This window comes from Solanum tuberosum, unplaced genomic scaffold (assembly GCF_000226075.1).
Source record: "Solanum tuberosum cultivar DM 1-3 516 R44 unplaced genomic scaffold, SolTub_3.0 scf00386, whole genome shotgun sequence".
NCBI lineage: Eukaryota > Viridiplantae > Streptophyta > Magnoliopsida > Solanales > Solanaceae > Solanum > Solanum tuberosum.
In genome coordinates, this window is record NW_006239320.1 from 175,158 (window position 1) to 194,218 (window position 19,061).

The 19,061-nt window shown below is 29.5% G+C and overlaps 2 protein-coding genes across 2 annotated transcripts; one reads left to right on the forward strand and one right to left on the reverse strand.

The window, feature by feature from the left end:
- The first annotated feature begins 2,303 nt into the window (after positions 1–2,303).
- On the forward strand, positions 2,304–8,216 carry LOC102591189 (protein LIGHT-DEPENDENT SHORT HYPOCOTYLS 10-like). The gene is made up of 2 exons (XM_006362349.2): positions 2,304–3,001; positions 7,915–8,216. The coding sequence occupies exon 1, from the start codon at positions 2,413–2,415 to the stop codon at positions 2,986–2,988; it is 576 nt and encodes a 191-aa protein (XP_006362411.1). The 5' UTR covers positions 2,304–2,412; the 3' UTR covers positions 2,989–3,001; positions 7,915–8,216.
- A 418-nt stretch (positions 8,217–8,634) lies between these two features.
- On the reverse strand, positions 8,635–10,014 carry LOC102591515 (epidermis-specific secreted glycoprotein EP1-like). Its single transcript, XM_006362350.2, has one exon. It carries the CDS (start codon positions 10,012–10,014, stop codon positions 8,713–8,715), a length of 1,302 nt encoding a protein of 433 aa, XP_006362412.1. The 3' UTR covers positions 8,635–8,712.
- Between the last annotated feature and the right edge of the window lie 9,047 nt (positions 10,015–19,061).

The following is a 19,061-nucleotide window of genomic DNA, read 5'->3' on the forward strand; positions in this document are numbered from 1 at the left end:
AACCCAAAATGTCATATGTAATCCGTCAATTCATTGTTTTGTGACAATATTGGTGAGTGTGTTATAAAAATATCTAATAGGTACTCCCTACGTTTCTTTTTAGTTTGTCACGTTGCATTTTTTGATAGTCAATTTAATTAATTTTTAAATTTAAATTAAATTATATTAACTCGACATTTATCCGTAAAAAATTAGATATTCAAAAAATTATACAAAAATACTACAAAGTGACAATTTTTTTCATTTCAAAAATATATCTTAAAACGTTAATCAAAGTTCATATAATTTGACTATCAAAAAGAAAACTATGATAACTAAAAAAAAACGAAGCGAATAATAATTTTTGAATTAATTGAGTATTCACTCTTGTATAAAGTATCTAATATCTAATAAAAATTCGTGTATTGTCTTTAGATGTCTCCACATATATTGAGCTAAACAAATTAAAAGATTTACTAGTATTCTAAAAATCCTTTTCATTCGAGGAGCGCTATACTAAGTTGACTAAATCTACTAACCTAACTAGTTTATTAAGAGTCGTATTATTTTAAGCAGCCTGGAAACTAAATTCACAGCTACTTTTGTCTCTATTTACACGTGAAAAGAAGCGGAAAATTTTGAAAGAAAAAGGGGTTATTATATATGATGACTTGTGACAACCTCACTTTTAACATACATATAATATATATACCCAAAGAACAAAACACTTCTAAATCCCTATAACTTCTTTTATAAGTAGTTGAATTTCAAAATTTAAATAATTTTTGGCCACAAGTAACTTTCAATTTTCAATATCACATGCTTCAATATATAGTATTCAAGCTAAGTAAAAAATATGAGTTTTGTATGTTTTATACAAAAATAAAATCCATTGTTGATGATTAATAAAAATGTGATCTTTCAATAACTATGTTACACTGTTAGGGATCCGGCTCCCCTCCATTACCTCTTTTCTCCATTTCGTCAAGTGCACGTCTAGATTAGAGACATGTGTCATATTTAAAATTTAAAGGTCAAGATTATATCATATGAATAAATATAATAACCATAGTTAAGTCAAATTATTTTTGAAAACTATTCTCCAAATTTGGTAAGAATTACAATATATTCCATACAAAATTTGATATTTATTAATATCTTTAATTTCATCTTATATCTTTAATTTATAATTTAATAATTAAATACAAAAATATAATATGAAATTAATGATTATAACTCAAAAGTCACTCAACTATTGATATTTTACTTAGAAAGTCACTCAACTATTGATATTTCACTTAAGAAGTCATCCAATCAATTTAAATGTTTTTTTTTTTTGTTGAAATCTAATTTTATTCTAAACTATTTTTATTATAAGAAATAAGAACATATCTATTTTATTTATCTTACTAATCCACTCCAATTATTTAGTTATATTATTTTTTATGAAAAACGAACTGTAGCAATAGACAAAAAAAATCATTTTCCGTTCTAGCAATTGTTTAGTAGAATTAAATAAGCTGAAAAATGATCCCAAAAAAGGGAGAACGTTGGAATTGATCAGAAGTAATTAAGAAGTAATCAAAAGAACACACAATAGCAATCTTTTATCATTTAAAAATAATTGGTTTAAAACTAAAAATTTACAATTTAATATTTAAATACAAAAATATAATATCAAATTAATGATATTAATAAGTATCAAATTTTGTATAGAATATATTGTAATCCTTACCAAATTTGGAGAGTAGTTTTCTAAAATTAGTTGACTTAACTATGATTATGATATTTGTTAATATAATATAATCTTGACCATTAAACTTTAAATATGACACATGTCTCTAATCTAGACGTGCACTTGACGAAATGGAGGGAAAGGATAATGAAGGGGAGGATCCGCCGGATCTCACTGTTAGATGATATAGTCACACAAATCTAATAAATATATAAAAATTTCGACCGAGAAAAAAACTAGCATAATTTTTATTCCACAGAAACGAAAAAACTCCTATGGAAAAAGTGTTTTTTTTCTTCAAGATAGTACAAGATGAATTGCACCGACTAACAAGTCACGGGTACAATAACTTATGGTGTATGGTGTTAATTAAAAACTATAACAATTTGAAAGGATGATGTTAATTACTCTTAATAAATTATTAAAATTTCAATAGTACATGTTTAGTGGTGATAAAATTGTGATTAAAAAAGAAAGAATGAAAATGAAAGAAAGCGAGAGATATAAATAAAAAATATTTTTAAAAAAACAAAAAATAAAAGAAAGAACAAAAGCACCTCTAGTAAGGGTCCCATGCATTGTCTCCTTAGTGGACTGAAAGATGTGATTTTCATCTCTCTTTTTTTCTACAAACTGCACCCTTCCATTTTCTTTCCCTTCTTCAGTATCCTCTTTCCAAAAAAAAAAATTAAAAAAAAATGAATCCTTCTACCATAGTCATGACAAAAGAACTCCCCGCTGGATCATCACGATCCGGCGGTGAACAGTTACAAAATAATAATCCCGCACCATTGAGTCGGTATGAATCACAAAAAAGGCGAGATTGGAACACTTTCGGTCAGTACTTGAAAAATCAAAGACCACCCGTTTCGTTATCACAGTGTAATTGCAATCATGTTCTAGAATTCCTTCGGTACCTTGACCAGTTCGGAAAGACTAAGGTTCACTTACACGGGTGCGTGTTTTTCGGACAACCTGATCCACCAGCACCGTGTACTTGTCCTTTAAGGCAAGCTTGGGGTAGCCTTGATGCTTTGATAGGGAGGCTTAGAGCTGCTTACGAAGAAAACGGAGGGTCACCGGAGAATAATCCGTTTGGAAATGGCGCGATTCGCCTTTATTTGAGAGAGGTAAAAGAGTGTCAAGCTAAGGCAAGAGGGATTCCTTACAAGAAGAAGAAGAAAAGGAAGCTCAATAATAATTCAATTAAGTCCATTGGTGCTGGTGCTGGTGCGGGTGCTGATCAACACAAGAATTTGATGCAAGCAAGCTAAATCGATCATATGGGTAAGTAATTTTCTTTGTTTTAGATCAGTATGGTAAATTATACGTACTTACTTCAATTTTGACTCTATTAACTTACAGTATTCGTATAAAACTATATTTTTAAATTACAACGAATCAAATAATGCCGATTTGCTTATTTCTTTGACGTTTGTTGTTGTAATATCAACAACTTTTCTTGAAAAGTAAAATTAGAAGAATTATAAGTACAAGTAATATTTATTATTGCCAAAGTGTAACTAATCTTCGATTAGACCTTGTTGTTAAAGGTCATTTTCTAAGTAAAAATCCCTAAAACCCTGATCTTTATGGTCATAGTGAAGCAATTGAATTTGAGGAATAATAGGTATAGGAAAATTTCATCTCTATTTTTATTAATATTTGGGAGTATATATATAGTAGGGTATGAATAGTGCATATTCTAGTAATCTTATTATATAACAAATCTCTCTCATATTTCTTCCATTCTCTCTGTCATATCATGCAAAAACAGTTTATTAATTTCATAATTGAAACTTTTATTCTTCTAAATTTTGTGATCTTTTCAATATTTCTTGGCCCTTAAGAGATTTGGCAAGATTTTGTGTCTTAATGAGAAAACTATGTGATGGTTAGTTGGTTACTATATATATATAGTTAGAGTAATTTTTGAAGTGGAAACAAAACTTATATTGTCTTGGACCATTTTAAATAATATAATTAATATAATTAAAAGAATCTTCTGTACATCACCAACAATCATATATGTATAATCATTACTACAAAAAGTTCCAAACGAATATACAGATAATATATATAAGCAGACATATTATGCTTGCCTTTTGTACGTAGGTTTTAGCATCAAGCCTTTTTCGTATTATTTGTCTGTAAATAGTCATATTTATTACTGTTAATTAAGAATATATTTTCAAGGTATACCTTGCTAGTTAGTCCTTTGTAGCTTGTTATGTTCAACTTCCTACTTAGGGAATGTCTCTCTTCTTCTTTGGGGACTTTTATAACCTACCCTCTTCTCTGAACATCTGGTGTATGGACAATTTAATATCGGGGGCCCAACATTAGGAAACAAGAATAGTTCCTCAACATCTGATGCATGAACAATTTAATATGGGGCCCAATATCATGAAACAAGAATTGGAATAGACTTTGCTCTCATACAATATAAATATAAAATAGATCTTGATCGCATAATTTAACTTCAAAAACTAGCTCATGAGAGGATGATTGTCCAAGTCATACCAAAAAGACCGCTCATCCCTTAAACCACTGATGTGAGACTCTTCACATTCAAAATATATATATGAGATCTTTTGTAAATTTCAATTCTTTTTTCCCCTCGGATTTCTAAGTAAACAGCCTAATCACACCATTCTTCCATAGATTATGAGTTTACTACTGCACCTTAAGTTATTATACAATAATACCTGGATTCAAAAGTCAATTTTTTAGTGAATTTCTTAATATATATAGAGAGAGAGTCTGGGCAAAAGCTATTGGGTTCTCGTGAATCCATATCTCGTTCTGCCTCTAGTGTCCCCGTCTTCATTTGTTGTTTCATGTTTGAAGTGTGGAATGGGGTTTATTATGCATAGTCCCCTCACATTGCAGTTTTTTGGGGGGGAAAATGTACCCGAGGCTAAGGTGTTCATTAATTTTTTTTGTGTAATTTGAAAGTAATTGTGAGTAAATTAAGTGACATTATATTCTATATGAGGTAAACATATAGTTTCTCTGTTACTTTGATTTATTTCGATGGTTTCTTATATTTTTAGTGATTTTCTTGATGGAATTTAATTTCTGCACCATTATCATTTTAGTTTTAGGAATTAAAGCATTGAGACTTCTATAATCTCTATTTATTTTTTTGGAGTTCTACATCTTTTATGGGATGAGAACATGAACTCCTTACATGGTCTCGAATAATCCTTTCCTAATAAGCTGAGGTTGATTTAGGCTTAAAGTCTATCCCTGACATTTTAATATATCATGGTAATGTTAAGTTTTCTTGATGGAATTTTTTCAACTTTATCATTTTATAATTAGCTTTAGAAATTTAAGCATAGGAACTTATTTCTACATACCCGATCATTCCTAGCTCATTAAACGTACAAATAAAGTAATTGTTTTCTATTTATATGAACATTTTTTACTAAACACATATTCTTTTTTAAAAATTAAAAATTGTTTGGTATTTGTGGTCTAAATTCTTAAATATGTCATGATATTTATGTAGTTATAAGATACTTAAGTGGAAAGTTTTATTTAAATAGTTTCCAAATACTCCATTTTGAAGAAAAATTGACCTGGTGAATTTTTACACAACATGTTATGATGATCATTAGGGTTTGTGCCAAATTTTGAAGGATCACTAAGATCTGGCCACAAATCGCCAGAATTTTAGTCATGAATTCCAAAAAATTGTTATGATCCGTCAGGAATTGACAAGAAATCCTAACAAATCACCATAACTTGTTGCTTAGTCTTGATCAATATCAAATAAGAAATCCTAACGAATCACCATAGAAACAAAGGCAAATTTGCATTGAGCATGTCTCTGCGCTTTCGTTAAAATACTCCATTTAATTTTGGGGTATGAGGACAAGATATTTATCACTAAATTCCATGTTAACTTGAGTGATATTTAAAATTAGTTGAACAATTTATGAAAGTTAAAAAATTTACTGAAATGATTTATGAAGTTGCAACTGCTAAACTCACCCTCTCTATCACATTGAAAAAAAATTATTCCTCTCAAAAAATATTTGTTTACGAGATTTCAGAAAATACTAATTCTAATATAAGAAAATCTGATTTTCGTTTTAAAGGGAAAAAAAAATGAACCTCATACAGCCCACAAAAATAACATACTGTAGTATGTACTTTATGTTCTTAGATGATGGAAAAGGAGATAGTGTTTATAAATCACTATGTATTCTCTTCAAAGATTCATTCTCCAATTTATTGATGCTTTGAAATGATAGTTTATAACTTTTAGTTTTTTCCAATTGACAATTTGTACATACTAAAAAAAATTATTATCCAACTACTGATTTTGATTAATTTATTTGAATGCAAAAAACTAAAGATCTTGAACTTGGATATATAATTTCCTGAACTTTGATGCCAAATTGAATATGTTTGCTTTTCAATTTGTACAATGTTAGAGAATTCATTGTTATTTGAGCCCTTGTTATTAGTAAAACATGTGAATTAACAAAAGTTACAGAAAGAGAGGTATTTGAACACTCAACTAAGGTAATCTAAAGATACTTGGTAATTTATAAGAAAATTTTTAGAAGTGGTTGGTCGAGAACTTTTGATTCCTCTGTACAAAATTTTAAGTTCAACAAACTTGACTTTGACCTTGAAGGTTCGCCTATGGGGTAACTTCCTGAAGATATATATACTCTTAGGTCTTAGCCCATATGATCCTTTTGCAAAGGGTCTCACACTATTAAGAATTTATTTTAAAAAATATAGAATCCATCCACTCAGACTTTCACCTCTCGTTGTGGTGGCGGTCCACTTACCTTGGATATTATTTAATTAAAAGAATACAAAAGGAGATCTAACCTTACGACGTCTAGTTATAATTGCGGAGAGGCTTCAGGAAAGCAATAAGCTCAAATTTAAAGATACTTAAGATGGACAAAAGAAACTATCATTTATATAAGATAACCGGAGGTTTTAGAGTTCGATTGCACAATATAATGTACATTCAATTTTCAGAAGACTGAGCAACATCTCCATGAACCATAACAAAGTGAATGATTAGGGAGGATTAAAAGATTGTTCAACTGTTGTAAGTTGCTTCCTTTTTTCTTTTTTCTTTTTTTACTTTTCACGTGGGACTTTGTTCACACACATACGTAATGTCCCCCTTGAACTAAGTTCCACATAACCCATTATCATTCATGGGTGAATTGACAAATTGCAATCAATTGATGCAAAGACGAGTGAGATAGAGCTAGACTAGTTGCATTTAATTTGTGGAAGACATAAAGAGATGAACAAAAGTAGTATATATCTTTTCACTGTTTCAGCCGTTCTCAACATTATTCTTTTTTTTTTTTAACTCGCACGTCTAAAATATGAAAGTAGAGAAAATAAAAGATTAGAATGAAGATATTTGGAATAAGGTGGGAGTGTACTCAGGAGGCAAGGTTGAGATGACTCGGGCATGTGAAGAGAAAATGCAAAGATGCCTCGATGAGGAGGTGAGACTCTGGCTATGGTGGATATGAGAAGAGGTTAAGGTAGGCCAAAGAAGTATTAGTATGGGGAGAGGTGAATAGATTAGACATGGCACACATATGTAGCTTACTGAAGACATGCCCCTAGATGGGAGGATTTGAAAGCCGAGGATTAGGGTAGAATTAAAGTTAATATGCATAGTCGAGTGTTGTCTAGTTTTTTGTATCATTATTGTTACTATTATTCTAATTATACTGTCTTATTCTTTGATTTTATTACTTTTAGTTGTTTTATTTGCCTCGATTATCGTATTATTTGATTGTTGATTGTTCTCGTCTACATTAATGTCAGCATAGTTTGTTTCACTATTGTATTTCCTTTCAATACTTGATTTTAATATGCTTTATATGAGCCGAGAGTCTATCGAGATCAATTTCTCTACCTTCATAAGGTAGGGATAAGGCTCCTCAGACCCCACTTATGGAATACACCGGATATGTTGTTGTTGTAAGTACTCTTCAAACTCTACTGACAATTTGTACAGATATATCTTGTCACTGCTATAATCAGTTATATTGTATTGATAGTATAAAATTTCGTTATTGTTTGGGACGGATGGAGTAATGAACATTCAATGTTGAATTGTTTAATGTTTTTTCTTTAATTTCATCTTTTTGTTTTTCTGGATATTTCTTACTTTATGCTTACCAAATTTATTGCAGATATATAGGGTGGTCACATGAATTGGATGTATCTTAAGTAGATATATAGAAGATGATGCTGCCTGCCACGAGACAAATATGTACCTCAATATACTAGCTATCTAGCTAGTTAAGTTTTCTTATTAAGTTATTATTATTATATTATATATATACATACTGAAGTCTTAGTCTATAATAATTTAGTTAGATAATCAGTTTCTTTCAATCAAATAACTATCTTTTGGAAATTTGTTAAAGGGATTTCTCCTCTGCTGTAAATTAAATTACTTCTCAGCTATTTTTATAAACATACTTTGCATCAATTTCAGCAGGAGTCATATATAATAGTTGTAGTATTTCAGTTTTTTCTCAGCACTTGGTTCTTTCTTTCTTTCTTTTCTTATATATAATAGGAGTATAATTCTTTTGTGTATCTGTAGTATGTACATATTGAGCCAGGGCGGAGCCACCGTTCGAGTTACAACTTCAGTAGAACTCAAAAACATTAGCTCAAACCCTGTATTTATATGTAAATAATCTATTCAGAATCGAACAAGTAAAAGCAAATTGTGATTCAAAATTCATAAACTAAAAGTTTTAACTCTGCATGTGTATTTTGTGGAGCATGACTTATAACAAATGGACAAGAAAGATATGCATTTTTTTGGGGGGGACTTCTCTTTTCTAAATTAACAGATTCTGGTACATTAAGTGCATTTATTATTTATTATATTTTGACAAAAGTTACATTATTATTACTGAAATTTAAAAAATATAACATGCTTGCTTGATATAAATATAAATCAGTAATAACTTCATCTACTTTGAGATCTTGATGTAGCCAACATGGGAGGAATTTTCCACTTTAACCAAAGCCCCTAGCTCAGGTACAACCAAGCACTTTGATGACTCTTGTTTGTAGAAAATGCCCACACATTTGCAATCTTTGTTGCACCTATTTTTGCATTCACTTATTTTCATAGGCCCAACTCCTTCATTATAATCACTAGTAAAATGTTCAACTCCTTCCACCTTATAATAGTCCACATTTGATCCTCCCCTACATACTGGCAACTTTGGTGGTGCACATCCCTTACTCCACCCAATCAAGCCTCGAGGGCTCGGACACGCCACACACTGGCTATCCTCGCAAACGCCTAATGATCCACACCTCCTCGGTAGCTTGCATTCACTTTTTCCATCGTTGTCCCTATCGAGAAGTCGATATGTGACTTCCCATGCTCCCCAATCAACATTTGGTTCATAAGTGTACATTCTTAAATTACCATCCATATCAACTCTAAACATAGTGTATGTACTATTGTATTTGGGCCTAGTAAATATAGAAGTACCAGAGCTAGGAGAATTGGTCATGTTAATCCTAAATCCTAGCTCAAAAGCATAATTTTCACCATATTCTGGCTCACAATAGAAATCAAAATTGGCTAAAGAGCCTTTCCCATTACCAAAATCATCTGATTTGAAATATGGTAAAGGCTTTTGTGAATTTACACTTATATAATACATGGCCCAATGTCTCCCTTCTAGGACAAAACTATAAGGCCCATCAACAGGTTCTTTACTGGACTTTCTACTAACAAGCTTAGATGGGCCTTTAGCCCTTAAACTTTGGCCCACCAAAAGTGTATCCGTTGGGTGATCAAAACTTTGCCAAACAAATCTATCATTTTTGTCATGTAAAACCAAGTTGCCATTAGGCAAAAGTTTTAGCCCTGTTACACCTTTGTTGGCAGTATTGGTATGCCAAGCTACCGTGCCATCGACATCAGTTAGTACCAAATTCCCATTAGTACCAAACGTTAGAGTGGCGTTTTCGCGGACAGGCTTACCACGATTAGCCTCCCAGACCCATCGCATAATGGACTCAGATCTACGATGACCCATTCGTAGCCCAAGTATGAAGGTGTTTGGAGTAGAATTAAAGAAACAAAGGGTGAAAGGGAAGTTGACAATGTCCAACACACGATAATCTGCAAAATATTCAACGGAGTATTCGCCAAATGAGCCTTCATTTATGTACTTGAAGGTTTTGGAAGGAGGAACATTGGCTAATGTTACTATGAATAAGGAACAAAGTGTTATTACAAGCAAAGAAGACATTGTTTTTGGTTTTGTGAATGAACAATTTTTGAGTTACTATATTTATACTAATAAAAAATTGTTTAATGCTATATCTTATCCAGTGGATCAATATATCCCTGTATTTGACAAAGGCAATTGTTGACTTTGACAAATTCATCATTGATCAAACTTAAACAACACACTTTTGAATCCACTAATTAATTAATTTCTTTTCACAAATTAATGGTTTTAGACCTTTTGGTTCTGGTCAATGAAACCATGAACCAGTTATATATAACTTTTTATTTTAAAAAGAAATCCTTATTGGAAGAACATTAATGGCTAAAGTTGGATCTAGCTATAGAAGCATCCACGCATGGTTGACATTTAAATTATACTATATACTAGTGATGGCTAGCTATGTGCTTACGTACGTTATATAGTACTGGTACTTATTAATTAGTTGGATGACATTAATGTTCAATTTAATGGAGTTCATCGTACGTTTTCTTAGGAAAATATGTCGAATCAAGTTGTTGAACTTTTAATTGCTCTACAATACAAACATTCAGATTTTCTCAATCCTTTAATAGTGATATATGTACACGGCAAAGTTCATGCAGTTTGGTTTATTTTGAAAGCGAAATCAATATTAAAAAATTTAGATATGTGAAAACTATATGAAAAATACTATGAATTGTAGTGATATGATGAAAAAACACATTTTAAAATGTTGGTGTAAAGGAACGTACAGAGGGAATAATTTGTAGAGATGGAATTATCAAAAACATAGGGAACCCTACAAGTATTTGGATGTACATATAAAGTTGGCCTGTAATTCTGTGTGGTACACTTTTTGTGCCATCAAATATTAGCTGTGAAAGTTTTTCAGTGAAATTTAGTGTATGTCATTTGGTTGGTCAAGGGATACTGTTGCATGTACGTAGATCAGACAACTTTGATGAGATCGAGTGGTCCTTTAGAGTGCTGCACATTTTGTTTGAACAAGTAATTTGAATTTCTTAAATTACGTTTTTAATTTTCTCATAAATATAAAAACTCCATACTATGTGAAAACTATCAATTGTAGTATATATAGCTGCTAATATATCTGCACATATTTATACAAACATGGAAACATTGAATATGTAGGTATAAATTATATACATATTAGTAACTACCACACAAGAAATGGGAGTCATAATGTATGAGTTATGACACTTTTTTTTTGGAGAAATTATTTATATCGATCTACCACGTACGTCTTTAATTTCTACACTTTCGTGTAAAAGGAAGCCATCATTGAGTATGCTTTTCTTAATTATTAATTATATGTATATAGGTCTACGTATTGTAAAAGGTTCATGATAATCATATTGTTTAAAGCAATTAATGTTCTTCTGTCGCACTTTGGAAGAAAATATAGTTTTTAATGGCTGGAGTCTAGAGTGGCCTTAATCTTTTGCACTAGCATATACAAAAATATACACAGTGTGATCTGTCGAAGCCAAATTTATTTTTCATAAGGTTAGTTGAGTCACGTACAACGTGATGTCCAATAAAACACAAGGAAGTTTACAAAAAAAAAAAATTCACTTTTTTTCGAAATTGAACTCTAGTCTAAACATGTTTGGCCATGAAGTACAAAATTCAACTTATTTCTAAGAATTTGAAAACAATAAAAAAGTATGGCCATAAATTTTTCACTTTAAAATAAAAATTATCTTTTTCAAATTTCACAATGAAACATTGTCAAAGACCCGCTTAATTTAGCTATTCATCCGTAAAGAAAAACAGGGAAATTTATATAAAATTACGTTACCAAGATATCTTCTTCTTCTTCTTTAAAAAAAGAAGAAGGTACAATTTCAGTAAAATAAATCAAGGTGCCTATTGGGGTCTTTTCAGGGAATGGAGTGTGGGAGAGAAGAAGACAATTTCAATAAGTAAGATAAATCAACAGGGTCTATTTAACTTGTGCCCTTCACCACTGTGTTGGGATACTAATTTATTAGAAAACCCTACAACAACAAAAAATTCTCCAAAATAGTGTCTCCTATGACGAAAAAATTAAGTATAAAGTACAGAAACCTAATTTGGATTAATTACATTCTATTTCGAAAGTTTTTTAAATTACAATAATATCGAATTTTTCAAAATTCGTGGATACATTGCTCCTTCACCCGATACACAACAAACGATATATAAGTTATGTATCAGATACATAATTATAAACCAAATTCATACTGATTTAGATTTGAAATAATTGAAGTTTTTTTTTATCAACAATAACATTTGTACCATACATTATACACAAAGAAAATTGTAATGTATCTGGTGGAGGTGGAATGATGTATCAGGATGTTAAGAGAGAGAAGGAAAAAGGGGAATTTTTGTAATTAATTTTAATAATATGAATTTTTAGAGATTATGCTATCTTAAATCGTTTAATTACGTAATTTTCCCAAAAAATAATTATGAAATCTTTTTGGAAAATCTTTCTTTTTAACATTTTTTTCCCTTCTGAATTGTATTCCCTGAGTACTTCAGTTTGTAATAATTTAGAAACACAATCAGTACTTGCTTGGTTGTAAATGAAAGCGACGAGTCATATAGGAGCTAAAGACAATACCAGAAACGCTTACACAAATAAAGATGAGCAAATACAAAGCTATTTTTTTCGGTAATAAATACAAAGCTATTTATTACTACTATCAAAGAAAAACGACCAAACATCCAAATAAAACTATTGATACTTATTTGGTAGGAAGGATAAGGGATAACTAATTTTAATTTTAGGATAAGTCCATTTTATATTCGATTGAAATAAAATTATGGAATACTTTATTTTGAAATTAGTTATTTTGGAATTATAATGTTATTTTTATCCACATTAAAAACAAAATAATAATCCTTAAATAAATCTTGAAATAACTTAATCACCAATCAAACGAGCCCTGACAATTACATACTACTACCTAATTCATGGCTAGTTAGGGCTTAGGCAGCCAAATTCATTTGTTAGGTTGTTGCTTGCATCCTAAACTATTAATGTCGGTCCGTCCTTGAGAAATGACAAAAAAAAACTCATACTAGAGACTTTTCTTTAATTTTTAATCAATGTAGAAAAAAATGATACTTACTTTTATTATAATTTAACTTTAAATTATTTTTATTTTTTATGAAAGAATTTATAATCACACAAATATTATAATTTATTATTATTTCTTACCACAAATTTCAAACACATTTCTTTCATTCTTAGGTTAATTTCATAATATTCAGTAAAACATCTCCACGATATAAAGGAGCAATATTTTCTTATCTAGCTGTATCAAAACTAAATTAAGTAGGCGTTTGGCCATGCGATACCATATCACGATATGGTATCGTGAGATGGAATCAGCGTTTGGACATGCGATTTTACACTGATTCCATCTCATGATTCCATATCATGAGAGGTGATACCCTATTCTCCAAAAATCATGATATGGAATCACCATGATTTGAGATATTTTAATACAATAATTGATCCATGAGTTTATATTTTGTTAAAACAACCCCACATTTATATCTACTAACCATTTGTTTCATATGTAAATAACATTTATAATCACATCATTACTTTTTAAAATTTATTATTCTCACCAATATAAAATTTATTATTACTTTAAATTTGGTGAATATAAATGATAAAGTAGAAATTCATTTGATGAATATAAATAAGAACGAAGGGAGTAATACTTTTTTGATTTTTCATAATAAAAAAAAAAAGTCTTAATCTTATGACTAATTAGCATAATATTGACAAAAGACAATTTTCATTGGCGGTGCCGCGCTTTCTTAATCTTAGTATTCGCAAAATGTTCGTTCACATGACTGAAGAATATCAAGTCCAATTGATTGAGGACTTGGGAAAATTTGATCAATTAGTTATTAATATTTAGTCAAGTGGACTAGTTATAATTTTTTTGATTAAATTTTATTAGAAGTGTTTTTGATTCAAACTTGTGGTAACTTTTTAAAATTTCGTTATTCAATAATATTTAACTATTGATTTTTCTTGTAATTAATAGTTAGAAGTCAGTGATGTTTGTTAATTTTTATCTTAGTGTATTTAACTTCTAAGTTAATATTTACTCACTAATGTATGTTTTTTTCTACTTTATAGGTTATTTGTAAGAGTAGTTGAGAGATATGAGCATATCAAGTACAATTTATGTTCAATTTTTTAATTAAATTAAAGTTAGATGAAACAATTACTTAAGTGAAGAACAAATAACTTTGTAATAATTTATTATGCGATTTTATAATTTTTGTTTATTTGATAAGATTGAATAAACAATTGGGGCTATTTTAATAGTTTTACAACTTATGGGATTTTTATGTTTATGAGAAAATATACAACACAAAAATTCCATATCGCATGTCTAAACAAACCTTCAATTTCATCTCATGATTCCATATCATGATACCATATCGCATGGCCAAACGGGCCCTAAGTAAGTACATCTCATATCCTCAAGCTCCTTTGAATTTTTGCCCTTCTCTTCATTTTAAATAAAGTTTGATTATACATTTGGTTGGTTTTTGAAAAGTTTCTTGAAGATGAGTTTAAGTTTTAAAAAGTGTTCTTGACATTTATCAGGCAATTTTTTTTCACACTAGATTTTTTTTAATTTTCTTTCAAGTTAAATACGACATATTTAAATATGACTTCAACTTTGAAATATTTTTTTCAACTTTTTGTTAAATACTATTTTGGTTCAAACATCAAATTTTTATGTTCAAAGATAGATAAAACTTCAATATGCTAACATATCATCAACCAAATATAACATAAATTGTTTTTTAGATTTAATTCTAAATTTTCTACTAAACTTAAAATTATCTGATTGATAACCTCTCAAATGAATAAATTAGTCTAAAATTAAAAACACAAGATGATTTAGACCACGCATCAAACAGCTAAATAAATGTTCGACTAATGAAGATAAGAAGTCACAAGATTATTAGAGTAGATTATAAACTTTGCTTCATATGTTCTATTAATAGTAGGCTGCTCTCTAGGCTCTAGATTTAACCAATTCCAATTGATGGTATATAAAGAAAAATTTGAGGTACTATGAAATTTGTATTAATTCCCTGTTTTTATTTATATATCACTATTTTTTATTTCACGTGCATTAAGAAACTAAGGAAGTTTACTATATTTGGCTCTTATTTAATTTTTTTTGAAGTCAATTTTTCAATCAATAAATATCTTGAATCCATTCTTACTGGTCTCATATTTGCTGCTAGAGACAATAGGGGGCTAAAAGATCTACTACTTTAATTCCTGTTTCAAAAATAGATAATTTTGTATCCAACTGTATAAAGGATTCCCCCGGGGAGCTACTTGAATAGCAGGCGGCATATGTCCTGATTCTGATTCTGATTGATCCACCGATGTGCCCGTTTCCGTAGATTTTTCCCATGATTCCAAGAGGACATCAATCCCAAAATGATCCTCTTCAAACTCAGTCCCGCTTGCTTGCCCGGAAATGTTATGAAAGGCGGGTGTTCCTAGTGGGCTCGTTGCCACTAGGCATTCATCTTTGATCCTGATCGGCCGACCTTTTCGATCCCGACGCTCCTACCCACTCCGGGGTACCATAGCATGTCGGGAATAAGGGGGGGCATAGTGGACGTAACCACTCCCTTGTTTTACTTTGATTAATTGATTTGACCAATGAACATGATTTATTTACTTCGTTTTTCTATGTTGGTCAAATGTATATTTTCAAGGTTAATAACTCACAAGGGTAAAATAAAAAGAATATTATAATTTATCCATTTATTTTATAAAATGACAAGTACTATGGATCAATTATTTATAGTAAAAATGACATATAAAAAGAAACGGATGTAGTATTGTACTAACATCGGAAATGAAAGTAATGATAATAGATGTATGGTTCCTTTCATTATATTTTTCTCGGATCTCAGACAGCTATTATCTTTCTGAAATTATGTATATAGTGGAGTATTATTATTATTATTATTATTATTATTGGTAGAGTTACTTTAAATGTTTAGTTAATTAATAAAATAAGTGTCTGAAACCTTATCTTTTAACCTATAAATAACTTTAAAGAAATTGAATAGCATGTGCTACTACTCTTTAATTTATATTTAGTTTGGATTATTTTATCCCATATTTTTCTTCCTTTACTTTTTTGATAATAGTAGGGGCCAATTTTGACCTCAGTATTAATTACCATATAATAGCAGTAATAAATAAGTATAGAAGCTTGAAAATCTTCGGTAAAAAGAAATTGTTTTTAACGTTTTGAGTTTAAGTTCAACTTCAAGTTCAAGAATATAGTGTAGATTGTAGTAATTAATGAACTGAGTTAAGATAAAAATATCAGATAATTTTCTTAATTTCTGTCTAGATCTTTGTAAACAGAACAGTCTAATATAATACTAGTAAAAATAATAGATATTTTGTAAAATTAATCCGTTTTTTTTTAACGTCAAACATATATATATCTGAAGAAGAAAACTAGAAAGTGTTGGGTCAGCAATCTTTTCGTAGGCTTTGGAATATTTTGGGGCCCTTGACCTTTATGTAAATGGCCTGACAATAATTATTACTGTACTGCTATTACTACAATTTATTTAAATTTTTTGGACAGATAAGATATTTATTTATTTGCAGGAATTAGTTGAAGTTTGCGCCAACTAAGATTCCGAAAGTTAAACGACATCCAATGAATCATATATTAGTTGAATGAATATATAGATTTATTGATTATTAGTTGAAGTCAACTACGTCTATACTGACATGAAGATGCTCTCTGTTTCTATTTTTAACCCTTTTTTTTAGTCAAGGAAATTGTGTTGTTAGATCTACTTATGGCTATATGTATTTAGTAGTTAATCTTGGAAAAATTTAATTTGTTTTTGGGGGGTGGGGGGGTTAAATAGTTTTTTCGTTTCAACGTGTTTATTTGATTTTTATTTTTAGTCTGCTTAAAAAGGAATGGTATTTTCTTTCTCATTTGATAACTATTTAATTTCAACTTTTCACGAGATATATTTAAGACCACAAGATTATAAAATATTTTTATAAATTTATTATTCAACATATTTTTAATATAAAATTGTAAGATTCAAAAAAGAAGTAATCTTTTTTTTTCATGTAAAATTAAAGTCAGACAACTAAACTATGAATGAGGATATTTTATTCCTTTGGAGTTTTGAGACAAAATAAAGAGCACAAGATCTAACAAGAATCCACATGATTGACTGTAATTCTTGTTTCTTTCTTTGATGAGAAAGTTGAAGACTGTGATTTAATTGTCTGTTTGGATAACTTTTTCGAAAAGTTTTTGACATAATGATTTCTAAATAAGTATTTCGATGATTGTTGTAATTTTATGTAATTTTGTTATGAGAAGTTTCATGGAAAAGGATTTTAAAAAAAATACTTCTAGCATTATTGGAGTGAAATTGCTTTTAAAGTACTATTAATTTTCGAATTAAAAATTTATTTTTAGTCCACGTATAAGATTTCAATTACCCTATATCGATTAGTAGTATTTATTTTTGTTAAATTTATTGTAGCTGACTCTAAAAGAGAAATAAAAGCCAAATATTATCTAAAAGTGTTTTTGAAGAAGCAGAATATTATTGTCTATTAAATATATGCCTCGCCTGTATTTATCTTATTTTTGAGCAAACATAGGAAAAGCCGATCATATATAACACTTTTGTCGTTAAATGTCTTAATCTTAAGGAAGAAGCTCCTAATGTTATGCTGTAATGTTATTCCTTTTCTTGAGCTAGTATAGGAGAATAATATATTTTCCATCATCCCTTTTTCCGTTCTTATCACATGATTTAATTATCATATAATTGTATATTTGAGAAAATCAAAATATAGTTAAATCTTTAATTATGAAGGTTATGTCATCGTCCTATAGTTATATCAAATCAATTGATGCATGACATATTAGAAGATTCTCAACTCAAGTTAGCTAAAAAATTTATCAACAAATGAAAGATTTAGATAATTAACAAATGAGCTTTTAATGTGTATTAATATAATGTAAACATCGTTAGACTTTATTATAAAGATTGCAAATAAGTATTTATCATTCCACTTTTGAGTCCTACTATTATAACAGACAGGTTAGGAACAAATATCGTTGAAACAATACGACTAGTTTAAATAATAAATGTAATATATGACACTTATCCTAATTTGTAATTACTAATTACTGTTTTGGGGAGTAATGTTATACAATTATCACTTGTTATCAAAGAAAGAGAGTTGTGGAGGGTACGTATACTTCCTTCCTTTTTATTAGTGTGGTATATTAAAAATAAAATATTTCTTTTTCTACTTAACAATTTATTCTTATCATAAGTAATTATTTTTACAATTAATTGATGTACTAATACAGGCCAATTTATTTTTTCGAAGCCTAATTAGTTAATAGATTGAACAATTTAGTTATACTTTAGCTGTAATAACATACTCTAGATAACAACTTAAAAATAAAGAAAAACAAACAATATTTGAGAATATGATTATCAATGCAAAATAATCACGAATGACAAATTTGTGATATATATTAAAGAGATTACTTCACACAATATGTGAGTGTTTGACGTTTATTGTCCTTCAAGAAAATAGAGAATCAGTTTTTTTTTTTCTTTTCTATTATTAGCACTTAGAAAAACAAAAGTACTCTATATTTCTTATTCAATATATAATGGCGCCGTGCCGTGACCTACCATACACGGCGGAATAAACAAACGCTCATGGGAACCCCCACTATTCAAATAAAAAATACATGAAGGGCAACATTGTCATTTCCGTCTGCTCTTCCCCACCAATTCCGGACACTAAAAATGTATAACCATAATGCAAAATTCCAATTTACCCCTTCAAATTAAAATTGGGGGTCGTAATTACCCCTTTAAATAAATTACAAGGTGAAATATCAAATTCAAAAAACGTGTACTTGAACTTAAGGAGGGTAAAATGCAATTTTATTAGTCATAAAGGGCAAGACAGTCTTTCTACTGTGGTT